We start from the raw sequence: 16,806 nt of genomic DNA on the forward strand, positions 1-16,806 counted from the left end.
ATTTTAAGAAAGATGCAGGAGGGGCAGATAGATCTTCTTGGAAGCAGGTGCATGTGTGGAGATTGTGAATTGATTTTGTAGTATGTTATTACTTAAAGGCAGAGAAGGCAATGGCAACCACTCCAGTACTCTTGCCTGGAAGATCCCATGGACAGAGGAGCCTGGTAGGCTGCAGTCCATGGGGTCGCGAAGAAGCAGACATGACTGAGTGACTTCACTTTCTCTTTTCACTTTCATGCATTGGAGAAGGAACTGGCAACCCTCTCCAGTTTTCTTGCCTGGAGAATCCCAGGGACAGGGGAGCCTGTTTGCACAGAGTTGGACACGACTGAAGTGACTTAGCAGCAGCAGCAGCATTACTTAAAGGAGCACTTTTCAGATTTTAGTGTACTTGGGAATCACCAGAAAATCTCGGTCTAACAAGCTCCCAGCTGATGCTGTGCCGCTGGCTGAGGTCAGGGCCAGTAGAGCAGAGGTGTGCTCAGAGAGGGCAGAGAGAAAGGCAGGAGGAGATCAAGGAGACAGTGGGAACTGAGTGGAGGACACAGAATCAGGGAGTGTTCAGAGGCATCAAATGTTGAAGAAGGTGAGTGAGATCACATTGGAATCCTCTTTAGTAAAAATAATCTGCCTGATTTTGAGTATTCTTTCAGCAGTATACAGAAGTCTATGAGTGCATAGAGAGCGAGAAGGTCCATGGCTAGATTAATTCAGAGTTAGGGGCTTGAAGTGCAGGAAGGAAGGGGATAAGAGACTTGAATGCATTAACTAGAAGGTAGAGTAAGTTATAAGCAGGCAGCTTTAGACTGTTTAAAATGGTGCATTGCCTTTAGATTGTGTTTTTAACAGCTGGAGAAAGACGCAACGATTGCTTAAGAGAGAATAGTTTCCCATGAAAATGTGTGTGGGCGTGTGTGCAAATGCATGCACATGTGCTTGGGTTCTTAATCCTCTTACACAGGATATATATCTACATGCTCAGCCGACTCTAGAATGATTTACAGTAGTTCTCTTGTTTGGATCTTCAAAAGTATTACCTTTTGCAGTTATATAGGGAATGTTCTCATGCCAAGGTGATTATGGAAAGAGGATTCAAAGTTTAAACATTAACAGTATCACAGAAGACAGAAATGTGTCTGAGGGTGTTGTGCCTATGGATCTCTTTGGAGATTCAAAAAATTATTCAAGTTTAATGGTGCTGCCTCATGAAGGGACCTTCATTTCAACTTCTTGTTCATATTCTAGTGAAGTGAAGTGAAGAAGTGAAGTCGCTCAGTCGTGTCCAACTCTTTGTGACCCTGTGGACTGTAGCCCACCAGGCTCCTCCATCCAAGGGATTCTCTAGGCAAGAATACTGGAGTGGGTTGCCATTTCCTTCTCCAGGGGAATCTTCCTGACCCAGGGATCCCACGTTGCAGGCAGACGCTTTAACCTCTGAGCCACCAGGGAAGCCCCTGTTCTAGTGAGGTCAGACTTAATTGAACTGATTTAAGTAGAGTGGGACCTTTTCCATGTTTAAGTTATTGCAGCAGAATAGCAGAATGCATGCTCACTTGTGTCTGATTCTTTGCGACCCTATGGACTGTAGCCTGCCAGGCTCCTCCATCCACGGGATTCCCCAGGCAAGAATACTGGGGTGGGTTGCCATTTTCTTCTCCAGGGGATCTTACCAACCCAGGGACTGAACCCAAGTCTCCTGAGTCTCCTGCATTGGCAGGTGGATTCTTTACTGCTGAGCCATTGGGGAAGCCCAAGTTAGCCCAAGTTATTGCAGTACTTTCATATTTGTGGTGTTTCTGAAGAATATTTTCAGGTTGAAACATCACAGAGGAAAATCAGACAATTTTCTGGTTAACTCCGGGGAAACCAGTGCTTTAGGACGAGTTTGGGAGCAAACAGATGTCCTAGCTTGTTCTAGCAGGAGGGTGGAACGACCAATGAAACCTTGGTGAAAGAGTGACTTTTCCCGGTGCGGAAACGCTATCTTTGAGCGCCGAGCTTGAAGAGGAGTGGTGAGGAGCCCAGGCATGCTTGCCAAGTCTGTCACATTAACAGAAACGCAGATGTCACAGCCAGACTGCCTTCAGATTCCTTGCCATCCTGAAAAAAATACACAAAGAGGCCTAAAATCACTTGAATTTAAATACTTTGATGATGTCATTCAGTTCTGTATATTATCAGTTATTTAACACCTGCCAGCATCCAAAGTGTTATTTATATTTTACATTTCGTGATGTATCTGGTGCATTCCACTTGATCAGGGGAAATGTTGCGTGGCTCCCCTAGCTTGGTAATGATTGAGGCATCAAGCCCTAGAGCTCTCAGCTGCTGCCCTTAGGTTTCATCTGCAGAAACTACCAAGGCTGCTAAATATTTTAAACCTTTTTAAGCAATTCGTTTAAGAGATTCGTACAGAGAATTCAAACAGTGACTTCGAAGAGATGCAAAATGAGCAGGCAACTGAAGGGAAATTTTCTAGAGATGCTTCTTCACCATCCAAGTTGTCCAACAAATTCACTAGTGCCAGTTTTACACACATTCAGATTAAACAAAACAAAACCCGAGATTTAATTTAGGTGCATTCATTTTGTTCACCATTGAACACAGTATAGGATTATCAGTTATTTCATCTACAGATATGTGTTGAAAGCAGCTAAAATTGATCTCTTTTGATTTATCTCTTGGGATCTGATACTCCTGTCTTGGATTTTAAAGAACATAGTATTTGATTTATAGAGAAGTACTTGCAGCAAAGGTGGAGTCAGAATCCAAACCTCAGGTAAAATGAGATAATAGTTATTAAATCTATGTCTAAATATTCTATATAAACTGAGATAGCCTTTGTCATAATGGAGGTTTTCCAATTCAGATTTGAGTTTCTTTGAGGAATAAAGTTTTGTGAAAATAAGCAGACGTGAATTATTACTCAACATTGCAAGCACAGGCAAGAACCAAGGGTGGAATTTGGTTTGTTTGTTTAGATTATCTGAAAACTTTGCTTTTATAAAGTATGGGTGTGAATGTGTTGTTATATCTGTCTTTGAGAACAACTTGAGCCAGATGTTTTGAGTTGGATAGCTTTTAAAGGATGTTAACTCTGGTTTTCCCAAGACCTTATTCAATGGCTACTGTGCCATCTTTTTATGTAGCCCCGCCTTCAAGAGAGAATAATTTCTTTGGGTACTGGCTCTTTGAATAGGGATCAATTAGCAGTGATATTTTATTGCTCCAATGGACAAATCCAAAACACTACATTTTAGACTCTCTAACATTCTTTGCTCTGATGCTGGGAGGGATTAGGGGCAAGAGGAGAAGGGGACGACAGAGGATGAGATGGCTGGATGGCATCACTGACTCGATGGACGTTGAGTCTCAGTGAACTCCGGGAGTTGGTGATGGACAGGGAGGCCTGGCGTGCTGTGATTCATGGGGTTGCAAAGAGTTGGTCAGACACGACTGAGCAACTGATCTGATCTGATCTGAACATTTTTACTCAAATATTTCAAAATTAGTTTCTTAAAATATATTAATTTTAGGGTGATTACTGGAGAAGGAAATGGCAACCCACTTGAGTATTCTTGCCTGGGAAATCCCTTGGACAGAGGATCTGGGAGGTCTTTAAGTCCATGGGTCGCAAAAGAGTCAGACAAAACTTAATGACTAAACAACAACAAAAACAGGGTGATTACACTATGTTTAAGAAATTACCCATTAAAAAGCATTATCTCTTAAAACAAGACTTGAACTCATCACTTTGCTGTGTCTTTTGTTTAATCTTGGCAACTTCTTTCCTTCTCTGGGAAAACATTGGATTTACATTCAGAAGAGCTGGTTTGAACCTTGGTCCTATCAATTAGACATGTAACTTTTGGCAATTTATATAATCTATAATAGCCTTATTTGTTTCTTCTGTAGATGGAGGAGATACTAATTCCCAGGGTGGTTATGATGCCAAGTGAAATAACCTATGTGAAAACCCTTTGCTGGGATCTATAAACATCAGTATAATGAACATGATGATATTGTGCCTAGTTTAATTGACATTTCATCCAATTAAGATCATCGCTATTTGGTAGTATTATGTCTAAATGTAATTTAGCTACTGTAGATGAGAATCATGTAGAAGAATGCTTTACATGCTTTTTTAAATGATGATTATGGGAGTCTTCCCTGTCTTTCCTATCACAATGGGTGTCTAAAGGAAAAAGAGTTTCTGTTAAGATCGATGTTACTTTTTTCCCTTAAATTTTTGATGCACAGATTTTGTTATAGCAATGATGATAATAGCCAACACTTAAATAGTGCTATGTGTGTGGCCAGTACAGTTTCTAGGACATTCTGAAACTAATCTATCCAGTCCTCCCTATAACCATGGGTAGTGGGTGCTTTTGTTTATGCCAGTGTAAATCTACTTCTGCTTTATTGACTATGCCAAAGTCTTTGACTGTGTGGATCACAGCAAACTGTGGAAAATTCTTCAAGAGATGGGAATACCAGACCACCTTACCTGCCTCCTGAGAAATTTGTATTTAGGTCAAGAAGCAACAGTTAGGACTGGACATGGAACAACAGACTGGTTCCAAATTGGGAAAGGAGTACGTCAAGGCTATATATTGTCACCCTGCTTATTTAAATTATATGCAGCACACATCATGAGAAATGCTGGGCTGGATGAAGCACAAGCTGGAATCAAGATTAATGGGAGAAATATCATTAACCTCAGATACGCAGATGACACCACCATGGCAGAAAGTGAAGAAGAACTAAAGAGCTTCTTGATGAAAGTGAAAGAGAAGAGTGAGAAAGCTGGCTTAAAAGTCAACATTCAAAAGACAAAGATCATGGCATCTGGTTCCATCACCTCATGGCAAATAGATGGGGAAACAATGGTAAAAGACTTTATTTTCTTGGGTTCCAAAATCACTGCAGATGGTGACTGCAGTCATGAAATTAAAAGACGCTTGCTCCTTGGAAAAAAAGCTATGACCAACCTAGACAGCATATTAAAAAGCAGAGACATTATTTTGCTAACAAAGGTCCATCTAGTCAAAACTATGTTTTTTCCAGTAGTCCTGTATGGATGTGAGAGTTGGACCATAAAGAAAGCTGAGCACTGAAGAACTGATGCTTTTGAACTGTGGTATTGGAGAAGACTCTTGAGAGTCCCTTGGACTGCAAGGAGGTCAAACCAGTCGATCCTAAAGGAAATCAGTCCTGAATATTCATTAGAAGGACTGATGCTGAAGCTGAAGCTGCAGTACTTTGGCCACCTGATGTAAAGAACTGACTCACTGGAAAAGACTCTGATGCTGGGAAAGATTGAAAGCAGGAGGAGAAGGGGACAACAGAGGATGAGACGGTTGGATGGCATCGCTGAGTCAATGGACATGAGTTTGAGCAAACTGCAGGAGTTGGTGATGGTCAGGGAAGCCTGGCATGCTTCAGTCCATGGGGTCACAGAGAGTCGGACATGACTGAGCGACTAAACTAAAAGTGGTGAAACTGAGGTACAGAGAGATTAACTTGTTCAAGGTCACGTGGTCAGTGTGGTGAGTCAGATTGACTTTTTTTTATACCTTTCATTAGCTCTCTAGAAGAATTTGTAAAATTCTTGTAAATTTGTAAAAATAATGTAAAAGAAATCATGAACATTAGTTGGGTAAGGGATGTAGGGCATAGCATCTTATTATGGAAAAATAATGCTGCCTGCTTGCATGTTGGGATGACTCAGAGATTGTATCTTATTTTCCTTTCTTTTTTTCTTTTGTAATCTCCAGTGCCTTTTGCTGGATACTTTACTGTTAATCTACTAGGATTAGTTCTTGCTTCTGAGCCCAGGGTACAGTCACAGAAAGCTAAACATGTCAGAGAGATAGGCCCTCATCATCTCAGTCTCATGCCATGAGTGAGATCATTGGAAGAAATAGCCTCAAAACCCCATCCAAAGAGATATCTCAGATATGATGCACTCTTTTTTGGGGCTTAGATTTTGGTTGACAGTTTCATATACTACAGTCATTCTTTAATTTAGTCATGTGACTCATTTGTGTGTATGCACCCTCAGTTGCTCAGTCGTGTCCAACTCTTTGTGTAACTCATTTATTTGTTCAGAAATTTAACAAATTTAATCAAAGGCCTCCCAGGTGGCAGGGATGCTGTGAGGTCCTGAGGGGTCAGATGGTGATTATGACAGTACCAAACCTCTGCTTGTTGAGCCTAGAGAATAGTGGGAGATCCAGACAGTAAGCAAAATCATCTCACGCCAGGAATTCACCCAGCTGCTCTTAATCATGCTACAAGGAGAGGAGCACGGTGCTCCAGGAGTGGGTAAGAGAAGGCATTTGGCCAACATTTGATGATCATAGATCTTTTTCCCTGTCTATCCTCAGCTCTGTAAAAGGTGTTGGAGATTTATGGAGGAGGAGCTGGATGGAGAACAAGTTAGAAAGAATGGTTGTGGAGCCGGTTGGCAAAACCCCTGCATAACACAAGGTGGCCCCAGGGACAGGAAAAAAGAAAACTCTAACTTGAGCAATGTAACATTACACATCTAAATCCTGGAAGATATCACCACATCATAGAAGAATAAGTAATATTTACACTAACTACCATTTTTAAGAAAAGTTATTGTATATTCATTCTACTCAACCCAGTAAAAGAGGGAAGAACACAGTAAGTTGAGAGTGAGTTCCATTAACATAATAGAAGTCTTTTATTGGGAGAAGGCAATGGCACCCCACTCCAGTACTCTTGCCTGGAAAATCCCATGGGTGGAGGAGCCTGGTAGGCTGCAGTCCATGGGGTCGCTAAAAGTCGGACACGACTGAGCGACTTCTTTCACTTTTCACTTTTCACTTTCATGCATTGGAGAAGGAAACGGCAACTCACTCCAGTGTTCTTGCCTGGAGAATCCCAGGGACGGGGGAGCCTGGTGGGCTGCCGTCTATGGGGTCGCACAGAGTTGGACACGACTGAAGCGACTTAGCAGCAGCAGCAGCAGTCTTTTATTGTTTGAAAGTGTATGTCATCAGTTATTTGACAGTTTATTTATCCAGAATGTTGAATAAATGAGACTGCTGCCTACATTTACATAAATGTTTAAAAGCAGCATGAATATTAATTTCAAAAGCATCACTAAATAGAAAGACAGTAGATCTTGGTTTCTGGTTCTAGCTGGTGACCGGGCCCTAGGTAAATAATAATTGAGAAATAATTGATTGCTTTACTTTTCTTTCTACCTCTTAATCATTATCTGTCATTATACTATGGTTTGTATCTTTGGGTCCAAAGAAGTGTAAGAATCATTCAGACAGAGACTTTGTCTTTCCTGCTCATGGTATATACTATTTAGAATAGCGCCTGTCATGTAGAAGACATTCAATAAATATTCACTGAGTGGATGAGTAAATGAGATAATCGTAGAGGTATATAATTGCCAACTAAAATAAACAAGTGGAAGAAGTGAAAGTATTTTTCAAAACTATAAGTATTTCACACATGCAAGGTGATGCTGTGTATTTGAATTTTAGAAAAAAATGCGATTTGCCAGATGATAATAACTTGTCAAATTTTTTTGTACTACTAGCTAGCTTTCTCTTTAAACATTTATTTCCTAGTCTTTCTCTTCCAAGTTTTGTAATATTGCTCTGCATTTATGGTTCTGTAAAATCCCCTCCACCCTAGCTCAGTGGAGATTCTTAATCCTTTAAGATTAAAGTCAGTGAACCTTTGTGAAATCCAGTGTTACCTCCTAAGGCTTCATGTACTCCCTGAAATTGTATGCCAGGTGCAGGGGCCCCTGTACATTTTACTGGAGAGAGTTTCCCTGACTTTTATCAGATTCTCAGTGTTTATGACCCTCCCCAAAGTTTAAAAAAATCATTGCTCTAAAATTTTGTATTTTTCTTTTACTTTTTGTTTCTCTCTTGGTTTTTCTTTTTTTCCTTGAGATGGTTTCATTTTCCTTTTAATGTTGATGATTGTATTTTGCTATTTAAAAATGTTTGCTGCTTGATTGTCCCCAGAGTGTGGTATTCTTGGTTTATTGCACGCCTCTGATCCAGCCCTTCTCTCCGTCTCTCTTTTGTCTGGCCAACAGTATGGGCATGTGCCAACTGCAGGGTGGTCCTCTCCAACCCTTCCGGGACCTTTACTTCTCCGTGCTACCCGAATGACTACCCCAACAGCCAGGCTTGCATGTGGACCCTCCGAGCCCCCACGGGCTATATCATTCAGATAACATTTAATGACTTCGACATTGAAGAAGCTCCCAATTGCATTTATGACTCATTATCCCTTGATAATGGAGAGAGCCAGACGAAGTTTTGTGGAGCAACTGCCAAAGGCCTATCATTTAACTCAAGTGTGAATGAGATGCATGTGTCTTTTTCAAGTGACTTTAGCATCCAGAAGAAAGGTTTCAATGCCAGCTACGTCAGAGGTATGTAAACCAGAGGTGACGCCAAACCTCTGCTTTCATTTAGCAAGTTCAACAATAAACAAAAGGCCCAGGGGACAGTTATGCTCTTTTATGTGAATATGAATGACTAGGATTAGAATTTGAAGGCAGACAGGAATCTATTCGTATTTTCTGAGCATTCTCATTAGCAATATATAGTTACCAGATTCAAAATCTGGTTACAGGAGACCTGAATTCTTTTCTAGTGCTTACATGCTGTTTGAAAGATTCTGTGAATATCCCACAGCTAATAATTGAATCTAATTCCAATATCTCTCCAGCAAACATTCAAAGTATTCTTATTTATAAATCATTTTATTTTAGGCTTTTAAGATGTTTTTCTTTTAAGGAATTATCCTGGAGAACAAATATAAGAAATAAACATATACATTAACATGTAAAATGAACTTTGTGTAACTGAAGCTAATAAATGGCATAGCCTGAGGAAAGCCCCTTGAAAATGTCTAATTGAAAGAAAGAAATATACTTTTATCAGACATATTTCCTAGGTTCTGGCACAGCAGAACATTGAAATTGAACCATTCTCTCCAGAACCTTTCTGTGCTTAAGGAAGACTCAAGTTTCAAGACTATGAGATTTAGTAATAATTTTTTTTTTCCATCCTGAGCTGCCTAAGTAGGCTTTATATATCAAAAAAAGAAACAAAAAGAAAGGCAGCACTATGGAAATCCCTGACCCTTCTTATTACAATTGTGTTTTTGTTAGACATCTTTATTTACTGTCTGTGATTGACATTAGATATATATGTGGTTAACTGAAACATACATGCTTTAATTTTTCAAATAATGTTTTAAGGTTATAAAATATTATGGGAAATTTGAAAATAATTACTTCTACATCTGCCACTCAGCCATAACTACTAATAAAATGTTGATGGACATATTTCCTCCCAGCCTTTTTATTTTCACAATTCATATAGAATACTGGGTTTATACTATATCTTTTTGGGCAGGTAGTCGCCAAGTTGTGTCCAACTCTTTTGTGACTCTATGGACTGTAACCCACCAGGCTCCTCTGTTCATGGGATTTCCCAGGCAAGAATACTGGAGTGGGTTGACATTTCCTTCTGCAGGGGATCTTCTAACCCAGAGATTGAACATGCTTCCCATGCATTGGAATTCTTTACCACCCACCAGGGAAGCCCAAGTAGACCTGTATACTGCTTTATATTTAAGAAGTGAACTAAACAATCATGATTCATTAAACTCCATCATGGATTTTTGACCAGAAAATTTACATTTAAAAGGATGTTTTTTTACTATAGAGCTATTCTTGGTGTGTAATAAAAATATATTCAAACCAGCATTCATATGAAGCCAGTGTAAACAGCTACTTCTCTCTCAAGTCAGTACATAATGTTTACCAGTATCTATTGTATAAGCCCAGAGTGAAATCCATTGTATTACTTAATAATTCTATGTATGTCACAGAAGGACTAGGCTAATGCATTTTTATTTTAATTTTATTATGCACATAATGTCATCTATATTAGTAATCAGTAATAGCTATATATAGCTTGGCACAGGTACTGCTCTAGCGCTTTGCAGGTATTACCTTATTAAATTCTCATTAACCACATATATAATTGTTGCCTTTCCCTTCATTTTATAGACATGGGGGCTAAGGCAGAATGACTTGGCCAAGGGAGATCCAATGTCTGCCCTTGAACCATTGCTCTGTATTGTCTCAGAAATTAGTTCACATGCCCAGAAGTCAAGGAAATGTATCTTTAAATGCCATTTTTATTTGTTTGTTTTTTTTACTAGACTCCTTCTACTCAATGGGATTGTCTTTGCCTTTGATCCCAAAATAGCCTGATATGGGGAAGACTAGTAAGATATGGGGAAGTCCAAAGGGAAAGGGTAGCATAGGAGTGTTTGGGTAGAGTTAAAGGTGATGGTTAGTGAAAAATAGAACTATTAGCTATTATGTTTAAAAATTATTTGAAAAGAAACATAGTTTTAAAAATCATAATGTATGAACTTTCCTGAAACCAGTAGTTTCCTTAATTTTTAAAATGTCTTCAGTTCAGGGATTTAAAAAAAGAAAAAAAAAAAAAACCCATATCACTTTGGAAGCTATAACTGGAAGATTTAGGTGTGAGAGCCAACTGTGACTAGAGTTAAAATGCGTGGGGTTTCTTATTGGTATTGGTATTGGCATATGGTACTGGGTTGGCAATAGAGAGCGGTGGACAGAGAAAGGGGAGAGGGTGGTGCAAACGGTGGGTAAAAGCCAATTAGTAGAGAGGGTGGAGGTTGGAGGTCTCAGACATTTTACATCTCTTTAGTCCATGTCCGAAGTTAACATGCTTTATCTGTTACTGTGTTTTGTTCTAGTTGCCGTGTCCTTAAGGAATCAAAAGGTCATTTTACCCCAGTCGCTTGATTCTTACCAGGTATCTGTTGCAAAAAGTGTCTCTATTCCAGAGCTCAGAGCTTTCACACTCTGCTTTGAAGCAACCAAAATCGGCAAGGAAGACAGCGAATGGACAGCTTTCTCCTACTCAGATGCATCCTTCCCACAATTGCTCAGTTTCGGAAAGACCAAGAGTGGCTACTTTCTATCATTTTTTGGCTCAAAATGCTTACTAAACAGTGCTTTACCTGTGAAAGATAAGGAAGATATTTTCACAGAAAGCTTCGAGCAGCTCTGCATTGCTTGGAGTAGTTCTTTGGGTTCCGTTGGTGTAAATTTCAAAAGGAACTATGGAACAGTTTCATGCAATTCTTCCATGGGTAAAGTTATTCCCGGGAATGGGAAATTGTTGCTGGGCTCCAATCAACATGACATTGGCTCTCTCAAAGGGGACATTTATAACTTTCGACTTTGGAATTTTACCATCAGTTCCAAAATCCTCTCCAACCTCAGCTGCAGTGTGAAGGGGAATGTGGTGGACTGGCAAAATGACTTCTGGAATATCCCAACCCTAGCTCTGAAAGCTGAAAGCAACCTCAGCTGTGGTAAGTTTGTGGCATAGTCACTTTTTTTTTTTTTTTTCCATTGTTCTGTGAATATGTTTCTCAACAAGAAATTATATAGACAGACATCTTTGTATATGATTGCAAGCCATACATATTCAACTAAAGCTTTCGGTCTTACTATTTTTAAGTTTTTCCTATGCCATAAAATATCACACAGTTTTCCCCAAGCATAAACAACAGTTACAATTATTGTGTCTTAGATAGAAATGTTAACCCCAGGACCAGAACAAAAGAAATTAATGTTACAGTTTTTAATCACAAAGATGGTATAGTGAAAAACTGATCTTTGTCATCCTGGAATGCAGTTTCCATTACATTACTTACACAACCATCACCTTAAAGAATGGTATGTATTTAGCCAATATCAGAACGGTCCATTTTATGGAAAATCTTGATAATCAGGAATTATCAATTTTCTTTTAACTTTTTCCCCCACTTATTTGAAAATGAGCACTTGTTTGTTTCAAATACTCTTCTCTTTTTGGTTGTTCTTCTAGAGACTCTAAATGCACTATTATTGTAAGTAGCCAACTGCAAAATATTTAGAGATACAATTCCATGTTATAAAAGTTAAATTAAGAAAGACTTCTATAACGTACTCCCTATGTACATAAGTCAATGGAAGTCCTTATTTTACTCTAGGACTGAGTCACGTATAAAAAATAGAAGTTCATTATCAATTTTCAATGTCCCAAGACTAAATCTAAAGTGTGGATAACATGTTCTTTAGTTGCAGAGTTAACTCTCAATAAAGGAGGGAAAGAAGGGGCCTAATATTCAAAGTCATCTGTAAGTGATTTTGCAGGGAATTCTATCACAACTTGATTCCCAATACTTTCAACAAAATAGGACCCACCATGAAGACCTGTGGAGAAGGCAGTGGCACCCCACTCCAGTACTCTTGCCTGGAAAATCCCATGGGCAGAGGAGCCTGGTAGGCTGCAGTCATGGGGTTGCGAAGAGTTGGACATGACTGAGGGACTTCCCTTTCACTTTTCACTTTCATGCATTGGAGAAGAAAATGGCAACCCACTCCAGTGTTCTTGCCTGGAGAATCCCAGGGACGGGGGAGCCTGGTGGGCTACCGTTTATGGGGTCGCACAGAGTCAGACACAACTGAAGCGACTTAAAAGCAGCAGCAGCAGCATGAAGACCTGAGGCCCCCTGTCCTATATCCTTGACCTATGTTTGCCCTTCCAGCCTGGGGAACTCCCGTCACCCACCTCCCTGTATGGGCAGCCCATCTCTCGGTGTGGTCCACGGTGCTCCTGCAGATGGTGGGAGGTTGTTATGTGATGTCACTTGAGAGATGTTTCCTTGTGGGTTGTTGAAAAGAGGGTAAACCACAGCCCTGTTCCAGAAGGAGACTCTGGAACTTTGTAAGAGTTAACGGTGTGAACCAACATCCTCTCAGTCTGAGACTGGCTACAGAGGACAACCTTCAGGGACTCCTGAGAAGTCTTTCACTCAGCAGGAAATTGAGAAAAATCAAGTGTGTGGGGTGGTGAACGGTGAGGAGAGGGCAGTGGTACACTTCCTGCAGTCAAGGTGATTATCTTTAGGGCCCTGTTTTCATCATATCATTGGCCATTATTTAAAAATCATAGACTATTTAACATTTGCATTTCTATGAGTCAGTATTTGAGAATGATAACCATCAGAAGAAAATTAGGAAAAGAATTTGGCTATGTATATTAATAATTTCTAAATAGTTAGATGATGCTTTAATATGTATTGTACTCTAGGTACTGTTTTAAGCACTTTACACATTGTAACTTATTCCTGCAACACAGATCCCATGATGTGAGTTTTATGATAAACCCCATTTTGCAGATGAGTAATTGAGGTACAAAGAGGTTAAGTAACTTCTCCAAGGTCATTTAATTAAGAAGTAGCCAAGTCAGAAATTGAAGCCAAAATGTTCAGTTTTAGAACCGTGTTTCCCTAAACTGTCTTTGAGAATAAGCAGAACTAGAAGACGAGATGTACTGCTAAAGTAGGCAAGCCAATTCTTGTCCAGATGAGGGGGACAGTGGCCCAGGAGCCATCTCTGGCTACAGAAAGCACTGCTGGCCAGAACACTAGCTTTCTCAGGTATTAGCATGGTATTTGTTTTAAACAAAATTAATAAGGGTTCCCGCCCCCTCTGCCACCTTTAGTGCTTAATACCTTATTATAATAAAATATGAGGAATCTAGTATACAAAATCCCTAAACTTCTCCTAAGAAATCCTCTAGGCCAGGCATTGGCAAATGAGAAGGGCCTATGGTAGGTCACTTGTTTTGTAAATAAAGTTTTATTGGAACATAGGTTTTGTATCACCTTGGGCTGCCTCTGTGCTCCTGTGCAGAGTAGACTGATTCTGAGAGGTGACCTGGCCCACCATCCTAAAGAAAATCTGCGAACCCCTGAAACTACACCAAAAAAATCAAAGGGTCTCGTTTTCTGAAGCACACACCTTGTACAATACTGGGAAAGACCCGCTAGATCTCTTGAGCCAGAGATAACAGGCCAGTCAGTTAGCGCTCATTTAGCCCTTAGACATGAGTAGTGGCAACATTGATTTGTTTTCATTTATTTACATTTCCATGCAGTGCTTTTAAATAAGGATTGATTTTCAACTTTAAAAAACTAGATCCCACATAAAAATGAATTTTTGGATTCCCTGGTTTAAAAAAATATATGTACCTTATATGTTGGTCTGTCTGCCTGACCAACACAGCTGGAGCTAAATGGTGACGACCCCTTTGAAGGGGCTTTCCAAGTCCTCTTGGCCCTTACCACCCCCCAGCCCTGTTTAGATTAGTTTCTGGCCCTGGGAGGTACTTATGTTTGGGAATCCCAATTAGGCCACTCCCTTCACTTTAAACAGGATAGGAAATCGAAGCTTAGAAAAAATAAGTGGCTGAGCCAGTTGGTGGGCTAAAATGCACATCTCCTGTCCTTTTGCCCAGGGTTTATATTTGGGAATTCTCATATTTTCTTTAACACAGTCTTTAAGACTCCCTTCCAAGCCTTATGATTATTGGAAGGCATCAGGTATATGCTTGTGGAGCTTAGCCATCGGTAAATTTTCAAAATGACTTCAAAGGAATAACACAAGCTTACAGAGTCAGTGTCTGAGTTCCTCTTCTTGACATTCCACAGTGACTCTCAGAACCCCCGTTCCGTACATTCAAATATCCTGGACTGTGTTTCAGGAGTAATAACGGGGGAGGGAGTTTCCTGCTGCTTAATCATAAGCTTTGGGAGTTGAAGAACCCAAGTCACTTATTAACTGACAGGAAATACCTGTAACAAGAGATTATATCTAAGCTTGTTACTTAAGCAAAACTTGAATAAATGAAAAAATATGTGCTCTATTAACATTTTAACCTTTCCTTTTTTCCGGAACACCATGGCTTTCTGTTTATGGTAATGGTAATTTCCCCAAACTAATGATCAGTACAGTAGCCAATGGGAAAATAGAATTTCATGCCTAACATTCCATTGGCTTGACAATATCTGTTAAATATGAACTTTCATACCAGAATCAACTTGTGACAGAAAATGAATTGATTTTTCCAAAGGTCTCTTGCTAAGTAAATTTTAATATGGAAATAAGATGATGGAAATGAACTGACTCCTTTTAAAGCATCCTGCCTTTTGTTTCAGGTATTGACTATCCTGGCAATAAAATCAACATGTTATTAATAAGTTTTTAAATAATTTCATAGTTGTACCTTTATTTCCCATGCTGTTCTAAGCACAGTTAGGGAATATATCTAATTAAGAAATTTTCAGCAGGCTTTTTTTTTTTAATTGAAATATGATGTACAGCAGGTTTTTTTTTTTAAACGTGGTTAATCTTGTCAGTCCTTTTCAGAAAGAAATGCTTTAGCAGCAATTCTTTTTCTTTTTATATCATCATTATTTTCTTAAGACAATTTTATTAAATAGTACTGGGTTTATAACCTCGGTGGATAGATGGTTTCCCTAATGGACTCTTTAATTATAGGCTCAACCATTTGCTTGTGTTATGATTCAGGTTTGAAAGTGAAAGTGAAAGTCATGTCCAACTCTTTGCAACCCCATGGACTATACAGTCCATGGAATTGTCCAGGCCAGAATATTGGAGTGGGTAGCCTTTCCTTCCTCCAGGGGATCTTCCCAACCCAGGGATCAAACCCTGGTCTCCAGAATTATGGGCGGATTCTTTACCAGCTGAACCACAAGGGAAGCCCAAGAATACTGGTGTGGGTAGCCTATCCCTTCTCCAGTGGATCTTCCTGACCTAGGAATCAAACCAGGGTCTCCTGCATTGCAGACAGGATTCTTTACTAATTGAGCTATCAGAGAAGCCCATGATTCAGTTTTAGGTGGCTAACGTCCATCAATTTTCACAAAGAACAGACTGTGCCTTCTATACCAGTTTTATTTATTTTACTGATGACTGGACTTTCCTGAGGAGTGGTACTGTATAACTCAATGAATAGTTTAAGTTCAAACAAATTACATTTATTTAACAAGCATTTATTAATCACTTCCATTTATTAACCACTGTGAATGTAGAGATAAGATATAATTCACAACTGAGCGACTGATCTGATCTGATCTGATCCAACTTGGATGTTTTTCTTTTCTAGACATTTTTGGATTTGGATGGACTTTTGTTTTCCTCTCTGAAATTTTACACTTAATTACTAAGACTTCATCAGCTCTTGGATTCCTATCCTTTCATTTTCGATTGTTACAATTCTTTCCCTCAGAGCCATAAAACTCTGATTTCACATTTGGCTCCTTCCCTTCATTCCTAACAAATTATTGAGTGTAGTATTTTTAGGCGACTGAATTTTTTTTTTTTAAATAACAAAGATGAAATCACTTATTTTAACAAAGGACTTTATCCTTTGAAGATGCCCAAATTCTTTATGAGCATAAACAGCATCCAAAAATAATTTTAAATACATTTATGAAAAATTTGAATTCAATTTAGTAACAATTACAAAGAGGAAATTGAAAGGAATTAATATTTGTCTTACTAGTGCAACTCACATGAGAGTTTTAGCTTTGTCAACTATTGTTTGGATTGTCATTAAGTAGGGTGTGAGATGAAGTGATGGAACCAGATGCCATGATCTTAGTTTTCTGAATGTTGAGCTTTAAGCTAACTTTTTCACTCTCCTCTTTCACTTTCATCAAAAGGCTTTTGAGTTTCTCTTCACTTTCTGCCATAAGGGTGGTGTCATCTGCATATCTGAGGTTATTGATTTTTCTCCTGGCAATCTTGATTTCAGCTTGTGCTTCTTCCAGCCCAGCGTTTCTCATGATGTATTCTGCATATGAGTTAAATAAGCATGGTGA

The 16,806-nt window shown here is 39.3% G+C and overlaps 1 protein-coding gene across 7 annotated transcripts in view; it reads left to right on the forward strand.

Annotated features, from left to right (window-relative positions):
- Positions 1 to 16,806, forward strand: part of ADGRG6 (adhesion G protein-coupled receptor G6) — a 153,505-nt gene that overhangs the window by 63,969 nt on the left and 72,730 nt on the right. For 6 of the 7 annotated variants that reach the window (XM_005210998.5, XM_010808639.4, XM_002690290.7 and 3 more), the window contains exons 3-4: positions 8,099 to 8,440; positions 10,819 to 11,442. In XM_005210998.5, coding sequence (XP_005211055.1) covers positions 8,099 to 8,440; positions 10,819 to 11,442 — 966 coding nt within the window. The remainder of the gene's footprint in view (positions 1 to 8,098; positions 8,441 to 10,818; positions 11,443 to 16,806) is intronic. The other variant, XM_059889914.1, reaches the window with a different exon arrangement.

The sequence above is a fragment of the Bos taurus genome, chromosome 9 (genome assembly GCF_002263795.3).
Source record: "Bos taurus isolate L1 Dominette 01449 registration number 42190680 breed Hereford chromosome 9, ARS-UCD2.0, whole genome shotgun sequence".
NCBI lineage: Eukaryota > Metazoa > Chordata > Mammalia > Artiodactyla > Bovidae > Bos > Bos taurus.